The 14,917-nt window shown below is 39.0% G+C and overlaps 1 protein-coding gene across 1 annotated transcript; it reads left to right on the forward strand.

The window, feature by feature from the left end:
• The first annotated feature begins 845 nt into the window (after positions 1-845).
• LOC103705117 (protein transport protein SEC16B homolog) lies at positions 846-11,184 on the forward strand. The gene is made up of 13 exons (XM_008788731.4): positions 846-3,005; positions 3,141-3,461; positions 5,432-5,560; positions 5,642-5,764; positions 5,906-6,076; positions 6,496-6,621; positions 6,712-6,846; positions 8,340-8,467; positions 8,535-8,646; positions 8,735-9,046; positions 9,350-9,490; positions 9,585-9,883; positions 9,989-11,184. Exons 1-13 carry the CDS (start codon positions 1,332-1,334, stop codon positions 10,518-10,520), a joined length of 4,203 nt encoding a protein of 1,400 aa, XP_008786953.2. The 5' UTR covers positions 846-1,331; the 3' UTR covers positions 10,521-11,184.
• The last annotated feature ends 3,733 nt before the right edge of the window (positions 11,185-14,917 follow it).

Here is a 14,917-nt window from a genome sequence, read left to right on the forward strand (position 1 = left end):
TAAATAATTTTTGTTTATTAATAATTTGAATTGTTGAATGCAATAAATAAATCTACATGGTCTAACATAACAGCTCCAACAAACACACTAAGCATGAAATTTACGAAGCTAAAATTCAAACCTTATTTATTTTTTATGAATAGTTGAGAATCAATTGACACATTACTACGATTTTAGAATCTATATTCAAAGAAGAAAAAAAAAAAAACTCGTAGGCTAAGAGTCTCTATGGCATCACATGGCGATTAATGCAGTATTATGAAAACTTCTATTAATATAGAATTCATCAAATTGAGCATGATAGATGGAGAAATAGTGTGGAGGAGTAAAAAAAAAAAGAACAAGGGACATTATCAACACAACAAAATAGTGAGAATTTGCATCTTCATTAATTTTGAAAACTAATTTATTCTCCAGTAGTCTCAATTAATTGGTAAATATACAATTTTAGAATTCAATTCAGCTTTATTAAATACTATTTGAATGAATAATAATTATTTGTGATCGGTCGGATGAGATGGTTGAGAATTCTCACATATTGGTATTATAGAGTGGTGGAGCACTCTAACGGTTTCGAGATTACCATAAAAAGTTGTTTAGAGAAAAAATAAAAATAGTAGCAGGAGATAGGCCAAAATCTCTGACATAAAAGAAATGAAGTAAGTGGAGATAGGCCAAAATCTCTGACAATAATAAATAGAGATAAAGTATGATACTAAACTGAGCATGGGGGAAGGAAAAAATTTTCTCTCTCTTTCTAAGTTTATTCTCTCATTTGGCGGTAAGAAAATAAAACATAAACAATAAAAAAATTGGAACCAACGGTAGATACGAGGGTAAAAGAAGCCTACGGGGTCCGGGAGAATGGTGAGACGCTGGCGAGTTCCAAAACGAGAGCCTCTCATCCTCTTCTTCTCCTCTCTCTTCAATCGTTCCAAAGCTCCTTCAACCTGCGATTTCGTCGCCTCCATTAGTAAGCACGATCTCTTGCGTTCGCCTTTTTTCCTCTTCTCGGTTTCTGCAGAAATTTGCGACTCCCCCGTCGTTTTTGGTCCCGGATTCGTAAGAATCCGGACGGAATCCTAGATCTCGCGCATTTTGATCCTGTTTCTCTCGGATTTCTCCTGGCGAAATCATAATATCGTAGAAAGAGCGGGAGATCCACGTAGAGCTTTTGCTTGGATCTAGTAGAGGTTTTCTTGGTGGTTTTTGTGACAAAGGAGTCGGAAGATGGATAGATCTAAGGATTTTTGATTTGGAGGGGATCCCTGATCACTCGTTTTCCACCCTTCTTGAGGGACGAGGGGAATTTATTGCAATTCTTGGATTCAATGCCATCTCCTCCGTTCCTGGCCGATGATCAGAAGGATAAGGATTTCTTTGACAAGCTCGATGATGAGTTCAGCATTGCCGGATCTGGTTCCGAGCCTGCCATCATAGCCAGAGCAATCTCAAATGCGAGCATAGGTGAACGATTGGAGGATTCAGAGGATGCCGAATTTGCCACCGGCGAGGAAGATCGGCAAGAAAGTGGGGTCGTGCAGGAACTTTTTGAGGAGGAGAAGACACCAGAGGTCGGATCATCACCACCACTGCCTTCTGCCAATGGGGTAGCCTCGTGTAGTTCGGAGCAGAGTCAGGAGGCAATGATGGGGACCATGGGGTTCAGGTCGACAGGTTCATCAATGGGAAAGAGCAATACATCAAAGGGGACCAGTGTAAAGGAGGTACAATGGAGTGCATTCAATGTGAATTCGCCACAATTTGATTCCGGTGCATTTGGATCTGGTGCAGATTTCTTCACGGAGAATGCGGACGGGCCTGATAACCAGAAGTCTAGCTTTATGGAAAATTCGGCTGCTGATCTAAGCACATATCCTGAACAGCAAGATGCTCGATATTGTGGCTTGTTTAATTGGCAAGTTGCAGAAGCAAATGACCCTCAGTATTGGGAAGAACTCTACCCCGGATGGAAGTTTGATACAAGTACCAGGGAGTGGTACCAAATAGATGGTTATGATGCCACAACGACTGCACAATCAGAGAATTGCAATGTGGCAAGTGAAAACATGCAAGAGAGTTATCAAGACAAGGTTTTGGAAGCTGACAATGGGAACATTTCTGACCAGGGACCTGAGATATCTTATTTGCAGCAAACTACTCAGTTGGTAACGAGAACTGTAGCTGGGGATTGTTTTAAAGGGGACGTTTCCAGCTGGAAGCAGGTATCACAAGAGAGCACTCAGTACCCACCTAATATGGTGTTTGATCCTCAATATCCAGGGTGGTATTATGACACAAACACCCAGCAATGGCAGACTCTTGAATCATATACTAAAGCCATTCAGAAAACAGCTGCTAATCTTCAGGGTCGCGGCAGTCAAGATTTAAAATCTTCGGATGGCTTTGCTGCAATGAAGAATTCCAGTTTATACAATGAAGTTGGTCAGCATGAGGAAAGTACCACACAGGGCCTGGGCAGCCAGGAAATGGGTGCACGCTGGAATGGTTCTGGGAGTAGTTATGTGCAGCAAAATATGTGGCAGCCTGCACAAGTCAATAAGAGTGTTAAAGGTTTCTCTGGAAATGAACAGATAGATAACTTTTATGGTTCGACAGGCAATGTAGTGAACCACCTGGATCATCAAAAAGGTTATAAGACCTTGGATTCAGGTCATGGTTATGGTAATTGTAATGGGGCAGCTGAATTTCAAAGCTTTATTCCTGCAGAAAAAACATACCAGTTTAATCAGCCAAAGGTGGTGCAAAGCTTGCAAGAACATTTGTCTGACAGCTACTATGGCCATCAAAACTCAATCAACCATGCTCAGCAACCAATTTGGGGCACAAGTGCAACTTACTCTCCATGTTCTTATGCTCTTAAAGAAGGAAGACCATCAGCTGGGCATCCACCGCATGCTCTGGTTACTTTTGGATTTGGTGGAAAACTCGTAGTCATGAAAGATGCCAGCTCTTTAGGCTCAAAATTGGATTATGGCAGCCAGGTGTGGCTCAAAATAGTCATTTTGATTTTGATTCTTGTAGCTGCGCTTTCTTAAGTTTACGTATCTCTGTAGTGTCAACGTCTGTATGATCTACTAATTGTTATGCAACTGACCCTTTTCATTTATTCTGTGAAGGACATTGTCGGGGGAACCATCTCAATTCTTAGCTTGGGGGAAGTTGTGATGGATAAAGCTGATGCCTCAAACACCATGACTGGTTGCTGTCATTATTTCCATTCTTTGTGTCAACAGTCCCTTCCTGGCCCACTTGTTGGTGGGAATGCGGCAGCAAAGGACGTAAATAAATGGATAGATGAGAAACTAGCACAGTGCAAATCTCCCATGATGGATGTCAGAGAAGGAGAACTTTTGAGATTGCTTCTTTCATTGCTGAAAATACTATATCAGCATTATGGAAAACTTCGATCTCCTTTTGGTGCTGACCTATCAGTTGAGGTAAAGCATGAGTAATCTTCATTCTGTGCCTTGTTATATAACTTCCATTAAACTGCAATCTTACTGTATAATGTTCTGTTTATTGCAGTTGTACTCTGATTTTCTTAAATCTATATAATTGCCATTTGAAGCCATTTGTTGTTTTTCTTCATAATTTTGGTAATTGTGGTTCATAATATCTGCTTTTTGTCCCTTCCCTGATGGTGGGGCCTGGGAGGGTTTATAAACATACCATCTGCTTTCTAATTTATATAGCATTTTCTTTTCCTGGATTAGTAGTATCGAATACAAGAGTAAATTTTATTTGACATGATGTCTCCATTATCCAAGATGACCTTTCTATGGAGGATCTTATTGCTTTTAAACTTGTAGATAACAAAGTGGGAGTGCTTTGCTTGATAAATTTAGAAAAAATGACACACTACTGTGCTGTCGAACTAGCTTTAGCTTAAGAGGTGGTTTGGGGCTCGGTGATGAATTTTCAAGGAAGCATTGTCAGCGAAGTCTTCTTTAGTGTTTGTAGCTACATAAAACGAGTTTTGATTCTGATGTGGAAATCTGGGTATTCATATTTTTTTGCATGGGGCTGGATGATAACTTTAGCATCTTCAGTAGATAAACAGAAGAAGTCCTGATCAAATCTGTCAGTCATACTTATTGCTTGGTGTAATCTAGATATACAGACTACACCCTTGGACTTGTCTTCTTGCCCGATATCTTGTAAAATAGCTGGAAACATTATTTTAGATTTTCATATCTTTCTGTGCTAGAGCTTGCCAGATGCAGTAGGATATAGCTGTATTGATGCCAGCCCCTAATTGGGACATAGGGGTGTAAATGAGCCAAGCTCAAGCAAGCTAGGTCAGCTTGAGCTCGGCTGGCCCTACTTCAGCTTGATCTTGAACAACCACAGCTTGAGCTTGGTTGTCCTCATCACAAGCTCGGTGAGGCTCAGCTTGAGCTCGGCTCATATTTGGTCAAGCTAGTTCGAGCTTAGCTTAGTCAAGGATGAGGTTAGGCGGAGAAAGGTGAGATAGGGGTGTGGAGAGTAGAAGCCATAGATTGATTTGGTGATTGATTGTCAAGAACTTTGCTTTCAGTTCTTGAATCTTGGCCCTCGGAGATCAGTTGAGATCTTAAGTCTTTCTTCCACTGCCAGATCAAGACATTGAGGCTTGATGCTGGCAAGGAGGAGGAAAAGTGGTGGAGGCCGATCTCCTGCGGAATCTCCATTGTCACCAATAGAATGGAGGCGACTCGGAAGAAGAAATGGGGGTGCAGCAGGTTACTGGGAACTATGGGTGGTAGGGCCGCATCAGCGAGTTTCGAAGGGGGTGAGGCAGCCTTCTGGGAACTATAGTGCTATAGTGGTAAGGAGATGTTGGTGAGTTTAGAAGGAACTTTTGGTATTTCTTCATCCCAGCCACTACATCTTAATCAAGGGCTGAAATATTTATAGACAATTCAACCATTATATATTAATATGATGGCTGAGTTACTGTATTCTTTGGTAATAGTACATTGATTTTTAAAACATTATAAATTTAATAAATATTTCCATGTATTTCAAGCTTTATCGAGCTGAATGCAAGTGAGCTGGGAAAATCTCGAGCTATGGGTCGTTTCAAGTTCAAATCTTTGGGTTTGAGCTCAGATCATTTGATCATCAAGTGTGCCCTTGTCAAGATGAATTTTGAGTTGAACACAATCTGCTATGAACAGCTCGTTTGTTTGCAGCAGCCTACTGGCATAGGGATGATACATGTTACTTGAATTTGCGAGTACATTTTTCTTAGGAGATAGCAAAGCATAAGTTAAAATCAGAAATCATTCTGCCATTTGACATTTGAGTGGCATGTTTGTCATTTCAGGATTGAAAAATTATATTTCATGAATGGGAGAGTCTAAGTGTATCAACAATTTGTCAAAACCACTTTTTCCTTTCATTGCTGACATTTTTCCTTTTATAGGATCCTGAAGGTCCACAGGCTGCAGTATCTAAGCTTTTTGCCTCTGCTAGTAAGAATGGTACTCGCCCGGGACAGAATGGTACCTTCACTACTTGCATGCAAAATGTACCTTCAGAAGCATGGGTTCGGGTATCACTCAATTCATCAAATTTTGTTTATTTAATTTCTTAAAAGAGAATCATATGTTAATATATGTGCTGCTTGTTTTAGACAACTGCTGTTGAGGTGCAGAACCTTCTTGTTTCTGGTAAAAGGAAAGAAGCTCTGCGATGCGCGCAAGCAGGTAAGTTGTGGGGCCCTGCTCTTGTTCTTGCAGCGCAGCTGGGTGGGAAGGTTTGTGCCTCTTCTTCCACTTCTGTAAATCTGACATTGTGATCATTTTATAGTTGTTTTTTCATTTAATAAAGTGGACGTTTATCTAAGAGAATTTGTCTTTCTAAAGCGAGCAATCTATTGTTTGGTCAATTAATGCAGTTTTATGTGGATACTGTGAAGCAAATGGCACATTGTCAGTTTGTATCTGGATCACCTCTACGGACATTATGCCTGCTTATTGCTGGGCAACCTGCAGATGTATTTTCTGTGGATAGCTCCACCAACATTAGTTTTCCTGGTGCTGACTCTGCAGCTCAACAGTCTACTAAGGTGATTTATCTTTTGATAATTTCTTTGGTAAAAAAAGATTACTTTCTTTCTTGTTATGCATATGCTACTTGTACTGTTAGAGTAGTGTCTGTATATTATCTGGTATTTGTCTCATGGGAATCTTCAAATTATCTGTTGGGAGGATTGCCTGTAATTGTAAATGATTTTATTTTCCAGTTCAGGTTTTGAGCAATTGCAACCTTATGTTTACTATGCAAATCATGGAAAGAATGCTGACCCATGCCAATTCACCTTTGTGCTTCATCCACTGGCAAACTAGTGAACTCGAACTGGATAACCATTTTGTTTCTAGCAGTAACTTTGGTTTATTGTTAACTTAATTATGAAGTTGATTAAAGTCTCTATAGTTTCAGTTGGTATGCAAGATGAACTCACCTGGCTTCTTCAATGGGATATAGGTACCAGCCAATGGCATGCTTGATGACTGGGAAGAGAATTTAGCAATCATTACTGCAAATAGAACAAAAGATGATGAATTGGTCATAGTTCATCTTGGAGATTGCTTATGGAAGGAGAAAGGAGAGGTTTGTATTAATCTGGTGTCATTATGTGATCTCATTGAAGAAATCTTAATCTGAAGAATTCTTATTACAGTGTGTTCTATTGTCATACAGATAACTGCTGCACACACCTGCTACTTGGTTGCAGAAGCAACCTTAGAGTCATACTCTGATAGTGCAAGAATGTGCCTTATTGGTGCAGATCACTGGAAGTTTCCTCGAACATATGCCAGTCCTGAGGCCATTCAGGTCATACTCAATTGGCCTTCACCTTATCTTTTTCTTATAGATGTTGGAAAATTTATGTATCAGTGCACCATTTGGTCAGAAATGCTAGTTGGGCTATAGTTTAAATTCAACTATTACAGGTTAAGTGCTAGTATATTCATCAGCAAATGTGACACTTGGACCTTTTCGTGCCTCACTTAGTTTATTCTATACTGCAGTGATTCCTATGCTTTCTGTTGTACTTCTCATGATAATAAGGTTAATAGTTGATTGCATGACCTAGTGTTGTGCTTGTTTTGATTGGTGTGATGAAGTTGTCGCATGTAATAATGTGCTTACCAGTCACTAAATATGCAAACTTTCATTGGGAGACAAATTAATGTCATATATAATGCATCGTAGGTATTGGAGAAATCTGGTTACTAATCAGCGATCTATACCGTTGACATCTATATAATATATGTAAAATCGTCAATGAAATAATTTGTATCTAACTCATGCATTTGGCAGTTTGGGCTGATTGAAGACAGAATTTGGCTTTCTTGGCCATCAATTTTGATCAGAATTTCTTCTGTTTAAATTTGCATTCTATGTGATTTATTTTAGTTTGACTCGATTCCTAAAGAATTCCAAACTAGCTTCCAACTTTATCTTCGATATCATCTAATTTTATTTCACTATCAAATAACATATAGCAGGTGACCTCCTTCAACTATTAGTAGTAAGTAGTAACAAGGTTCACCGAACTGGTGTCCGAGGGCATGCCGGCTAGCGACTGGTTTGGCATTGTATGAGTCTGTATTGTGCCATTTTGGGGTGCACCAAAAGAGGGAGAGCCAGAGAGGGAGGGAGAGATGAAGAGGGAGGGGGTGAGAGTGAGGAGAGAGGAAGAGAGAGAGAAAGAGAGAGAGGGAGGAAGAGAGGGAGGAAGTTGGAGGTTTAGAGCAAAACCCTAATCCTAACCCTCGGAGAGAGAGAGAGAGAGAGAGAGAGAGAGAGAGAGAGGGCTAAGGACAACCATAACCCTAACCCAAAGAGTGAGGGAGGGACTTGCCAGGGGGATGCTATTTGACCATTGCGAGCTGCCGGCAAAAGGGGGGCTGGCACTTGAACATCCCGAGCAGGGGGTGGGGGTGGGATTGAACCATTGAGAATGGATGAACCGTGCCGGTCCTCGACTAGTTAGGTTCAGTACGTCCTGGACCGGTCAGTTTGGCAAGGTTTAGTAAACCATGAATAGTAACATCATCTAAGACATATCATGTATATGCAATCATTTCATTCCAACAAACCTTTGGTTGATGAATATCTGATGTTGGCAGAGTCCATAACCTCTGTGAACATATGCAAACAACATTTTAGTCCATTAGTGCTATAATGTTTTTACTTTTCTGTTTTCATCTGCAATGTATGATCCATCTTATCAATTTCCTATGTTGGGAAAAAAATCACTGCTGCTTATGTTTGTTACCTTGGATTTTTGAACTGATTCAACCTGTCAAATTCCCTTGCAGCGGACAGAATTATATGAGTATTCGAAAGTGCTTGGAAATTCTCAGATCATTTTGCTTCCATTTCAACCGTATAAGCTTGTTTATGCCTACATGCTTGCTGAAGTGGGAAAGGTTTCTGAATCACTAAGGTAGGTGGTAAGTTTGTTTTTTCATTTATGATGTTTGATTTTTCCTTTACAGTTCATGTTAATGCAGGTACTGTCAAGCATCTCTGAAGTTGCTCAAAAATTCCTGTCGTGCTCCTGAAGTAGAAATGTGGAAATCACTATTGTCATCCCTTGAGGAGCGGATACGGGCCTTTCTACAGGTATTGTATTCTGAGCCACCACATATTACCTACACTCATCTCCAGCTGGAGTGCAACCTTTAGTTTCTTCATACTGTTTCTTTTCCAGGGTGGTTACAGCACAAATTTGGCTCCTGCAAAAATTGTTGGTAAATTGTTTACATCTATTGATAGTACGATTCACCGCATCATGGGTGCCCAAACATCGCCTCTGCCTCCAATGCCACAGAATGGAGTATCTGGAAAAGGAAGCTACTCAGTGGCCTCAAAAGTAGCAAACAGTCGATCTACAATGGCCATGTCATCATTAGTTCCATCGGCATCAATAGAGGCCATAAGTGAATGGACAGTTAGCAGCAGTAGGAAGACTATGCCCAGTAGAAGCATTTCTGAGCCGGATTTTAGCAGAAGCTCTAAACAGGTATCTTCTTTCAGCAGTTCAGTGCCATTAGTCTGTTTCCTTCTAAGAAATTATAAATTATGGTTTTTGCATGTTTCTCTTATTGTCATGGTTCTTCCCTTCTTGAACAGCATGCTGATTCTTTGCAGATATTCTTGGGTCTTTTGGTTTTCTTCAAATCATATTTTAGTCATTGAAATGTGTATGTCAATTCTTTATGCACATTCCTGGGTCCTTTTGTTTTCTTCAAACCATATTTTAGTCATTGAATATGCGTACATTTTAGAATTTGTTAAAAAAAAATCTTCTACCACCTTCATGCAGGATCTATCAAAAGATGTAAGCTCACCTGATTCACGGGGCCAAACATCACTGTCAGGTGGACCATCCCGTTTTGGCCGCTTTGGCTCTCAGCTTCTTCAGAAGACCATGGGGTGGGTGTCTAGATCCCACCCTGATCGCCAGGTACCTTTTTCTTATATGTCCATTTGCATAAATTCAAGTGTTTATTTTATCTAGTTTATGTTTCTCGTGCACCTGCTGAATATTGTGAATGAAGGCAAAATTGGGTGAAAGAAACAAATTTTATTACGATGAAAAACTCAAGAGATGGGTGGAAGAAGGTGCTGATCCTCCAACTGAAGAAGCTGCCCTACAATCGCCTCCAACTACTGCATCTTTTCATAATGGCCAATCAGATTGCATCACAAACAGCACATTTAGGAGCCCAACCAAAATAGCTAATGGAGGGTCAGAGAAAAAATCCCCCAGTCCCTCAGAACATGGTTCTGGGATTCCACCCATGTCACCCAGCCCAAACCAATTCTCAGTCCGTGGCAGAATGGGGGTTCGATCAAGGTAGATTTCACATTGTTCCTGTCTAGATTCAATCATTTGACTGTTACTTCACAAGCATACCTTTCTAGGGGAGAATAATGATTTATCACCTGTTCTTATTCCTAGATACGTTGATACATTCAACAAGGCTGGGGGGGTCATGACAAACTCATTCCAGTCGCCTTCTACTTCATCCATTAAACCAGTGCTTGGTGCCAAGTTGTTTGTTCCGAGCATACCTGCAACTTCTGATGAACAGGAAGTTGACAGAGCAGGAGAAAGCATTGAGGAAGCTGCGACCACCAAGGGACCTTCTACATCAATGGCAAAAGATGCGTCATTTGCATCACCATCACCATTGTCCATGCAACGGATTTCAAGCATGGATAATATTGCTCCTTCTGGAAACAAGGGAGCTTTGGCAACATCATGCAATCGTAATAATTTCGTTCCTTCTCATACACGGGCTGCATCATGGGGTGGGGCTTATGGTGACACATTCACTTCTAAAACGACTGAAATGAAGCCTTTGGAAGATGGACGTGGTATGCCATCATCTTTTATCCCCAACAATTCGTCATCTCTTCATTTGGGCGCTTCATCTGTGCAGCTTAATGGTGGAAATCTTGGGGATAACCTCCATGAGGTTCAACTCTAATGTGTAGCTGTCTGATGCTCCATTTTGGTGACGTGTTTACATCTGATCAGCATTTACCCTTAACACTGGTAAGTCAAATGGGTGGCAAAGGAGCTGGGTATATGCATTACCAATTTGGGTTCCTGCACGATGCTTCCATTCTTGCACAGGCACCCCTTTACAAGAAAATATGCGGATCCTACCGTACAGATAATTTGTTGATTTATTATGAAACAAGTATTCCAAATTGTTTGAAGGGTTTTACAAATAAATTTTAGAGCAAGCAGGCACAGGCCCTTTCTTCACCATAAATATATTGCTGTAGCTGTCTTTCCATGTTTAGTCAATGAGCACTACCACATCTAAGCCTGTTGTGATACCAGAAACGGGTGGCGTTTGTATTATTCAAAAGACTTGGCGCAAGCAATTTGAACAAATGTTACACAAGATACAGCAGGCTGGCTTGGTAGAATTAGAACGAATTTAAATTTGACTCCTTGGGTGGACAACATCTAAATTATCTTCTTTTTTTTTTTATGGGGGAATGCGGTTTGGGGGCCTCTTGGCTTGGCCAAGAAAACTTGAATGTTACATTTTGTTGTTTTTTTGTGTAATCAAATAAATCTATTTTCCTCTGGCAGATTTCTAATGCTTTTCCAAAGTTATCCAATGTTATCTTTATCTCTATTTGGCATTTTGGCTTGTTGGTCATGGTGAAGGATTTTAACTTTCATCATGTAAGCTTGATGATGAATTGACACATGCTGCACTTATTAACATTTGCATGGGAATATTAAGCTGCCTAAACTTATAAACCATTAAAACCTGCAGAGTTGTGCTCGATCTGTTTCCCACTGATCCTATCTTCCATCCAATTTGTGCGTCGAGATCAAGAATGCTTGTGAATCAAGAGACACTATGCCGGTCAATAATTGCTTCATCCATCAGTCTGATCAACTGCAGAATACATGTTGCATACTTCTATTGCCCGAATGTCTTGCAGCAACATCTCATGCAATGCCATTAAATCAAGCATGACGTGTTTGAAGAGAGACTTGGTCTTGTGACTTTGAATCAGGCCAGTGTTGCATATCTTCAAGAGCTTTCTGGCATTTTGTCCTGCTTTATTAGGATATAGCCAATATTGCCTTCGTTAGATATATGCCTACAAGGCTTCATCAGTCGAACTATATAAACAAATAGTTAATTAGATGAATAAGGACTCAATCCCTAATAAATTTATGCTAACCTATTAAATCTAATATTTGCAATTATTACTAGCTAGATTTCAAAATAAATTAAACAATTAGTATCAAAAAATAATTAATTATTCAATTTTTTTTTTTTTTAAATCATGACTCAACCAAATCTAAACAATTTCGATCAAGATGGAACTATGCTCATGTTCCAAGTGGGTCAAGGTTTTGTCCCATAATCGACCAATTTAAAATTAAAATTGGAAATTCTGGCCATAGCCGACCCTAACTAAAAAAACTCTTAATCCAAACTTGACAAAAGTCGGACCAGATTGTTTCCCTTTTTTTGGATCATATTATTTTTTTTTTGCAACTTTTAATACTTGCATAAAATTCCTTATCGAATGTGATTATTACATACAAACTTTTATGAGTGGCTTAACAAAAGTCTTGTGCTGTCTACCACCAAATAAGTAGATAGCACTACTCATAACTTGAATACATTTTCCTTTTTAGTAAACAAATATGTATATCTGCTTAATCCATTCTTTTATGGAAAAGGCAAAAAAAATGTTTCATTCAAGTCGAAAAGTATTTACCAATAGTGCAAGTAATAAAAAAAATTAATCAAATAAAGGACCAAGATTTTTTGTATTGTCTATCGCGTGCATCATGCTTGTCCTTTCTAGTCAAAACAAACCAATAACACAAGCCATTTAAACATTAATAGATTTAAAACTAATTTATGGTCCGTATGAGGAACCATAAATAATTTTAGCAATCGTATCTCTATATAATTACCACAAAATGGTTCTATGGTTCTTACAGTCATTTGAAACACAAAATAGAAAATAGCTACCTCATATGATTTATAATTATCTTTTAACATGTATTCAATGTCTTTGTAACTATATGTGACAAGAAGTGAAGAACTGATATTAATATGCTCACTAATCCATATGAAAGAAGTCATTCGTAAAATAGATTCTTAAGTAGATAAAAATTAACACTTCTAAACTAATTGCATAAATTATTGATATAGTTGGCATGAATCATGTATGGATTGTGCTAGCCTTAAATGATGCAAATTGCGATGCTTTTTGATGAATAATGGATGGTGTGCTAGATAATGATATAGCTCTTTTTTGTTGGATGTGCATGCATTGTCATAGTTTGGAGTGAGAACATAAAAAAAAAGTTCACCATCACACAAAATGGAAATGACCATTACATTATTTTATCCTAAAAAATATATTTTGCCAAAAGGAAAATGATCAAGCTATTTCTTTCTCAGACACTAGCCAAGCATTCCTTCATTTTAATATCATATATAGTGATAGCATGAAAAAGCCTCGACCTAGAAAGAAAGTTAATGTTTCTATTTTATTAAATACCAATTTTTGAATTTTAAAACATTCTCTAAAAAATTATGTCCATCAAGTTGTCTTTCCACAGGTTTTTTAAGAAAATATTAGTCTCTAGAATTCCAAACAAAATAAAGAAAAATAGATTCTAAAGTTTTCAAGTTGTTCCAAATTGGTTCTTAGTCTCTCCAATTAGCGGACGGCATGAGATTGCCGTTTCAAGTGACAACAACATCCTCTTCCTCTTTTAGCCTATTCCAACATCATTTTGAGATCTGGTGAATAATCTAGATCATTTACATGGCTGCTTTGAGATCTATGCAAGTAGATAAATAATTTTGATCATCCTTTGATCGTCTTGAAATCTATGTTGATGGATGAATATTCGGATCATCCACGCTTAGAGATCTATGCAACGAAAGAATATTTGGATTGCTTTGAGATATGCGCAGTGGATGCATAATCATAACCATACATTGATCACTTTGAGATCTTGGCAGTTAGATGAATATCTGGATCATCACAGTTGCTTTGAGATCTATGCAGGCATGATGTCCTACTTCCTCTCAAATCACCTTTTCTTCTTCTTTTTTCTCTTCCTCCATATTGCCGGCAGCCAGTAGAGTGCACACACGGCAGCACCCATGAGCCCCTCACAACAACACCGACAACATCAATATGCCACTCCCACATTTGTGACGAATCTCTCTCTTCTCCCTAAGGTCCAGTGCTCCCCACTGCCCAAACCCTAAATTTCCTCCAATTTCTACAAATTTCTCGATCTATGACTTCAAATTCTATCTTGATGATCTCCGACATAGCCTAGTTTCAAACTCTTTAGCCGCCTCGATCTATTCTTACTCCACCAAATCATGATCTCTCGAGCTTGAACCATTCATAGCCCTCCATCCTCTTGCCTCCATTGGCGGCATTGGGATCTCTGATAGCCAGAGCCCTCATCGTATTGAGATATGTGCAAGTAGACTGATGATCCTAGTCATGCACTAGTTGTTTTAAGATCTATGCAGGTGGATAAATAAAGAAATTTGTAGCAAGTTGAGATTTGTGCAATGGACGATCTAATAGTGAATTTGCAAACGATCCAATAGTGAATTTGCAAGAAGAAAGGTAAGTTTTAACACCACTGTATAATGGGTGTTCCAACAGTATATCCTTTTAGGGCTCGTTTGGTTCGCGGGAAGCATTTTCCTTCCTAGGAATATGATTCCTGGGAAAGAAATTCCTAGGAAGAGAATGCCTAGGAAAGTACTTTTGGCATGTTTGGTTGACCATGGGAAAGTGACAAATTTCCAAGGTGATTATATTTGGTTGGCCATCCACTTTCCTAGGAAAGTTATATATAATTCCTATTATGCCCTTAATAAAAATTAGATTTTTAATGCCTCTTTAATGCTTCTTTAATGCTGAAGGGACTTTTTGGGAAAAAGTAAAAATGGAGTGATTCCCGCCTCATGGGAAAGTAACTTTCCCATGTTTCTCATGGGAAAGACTTTCCCATGAAATGTGGGAATCACATTCCCATGGGAATACAACTTTCCCTTCTCTCTCCTTTGAAAACTCCAACCAAACAAGAGGCATCTCATTACTTTCCCGTTGACCACACTTTTTCCCCTTCTTTTTCCGCGAACCAAACGAGCCCTTAGGCTACGAAGGGTAGTTTGGTTATAATATAATTTTATACTACCATGTGATAGCCACATGATACCACTTTTTAAGATAAACGACACGGGGAGTTTAAAACCATTTACAAACTTGAGGGATCCTCAAGAATGAGGAGATATTTTTCAAATTGGCCTAAAGTTGAGGGATCGTTCTTGCAATTTTACCTTTTAAATTT

This window comes from Phoenix dactylifera, chromosome 2, assembly GCF_009389715.1.
Source record: "Phoenix dactylifera cultivar Barhee BC4 chromosome 2, palm_55x_up_171113_PBpolish2nd_filt_p, whole genome shotgun sequence".
NCBI classification, from domain to species: Eukaryota; Viridiplantae; Streptophyta; class Magnoliopsida; order Arecales; family Arecaceae; genus Phoenix; species Phoenix dactylifera.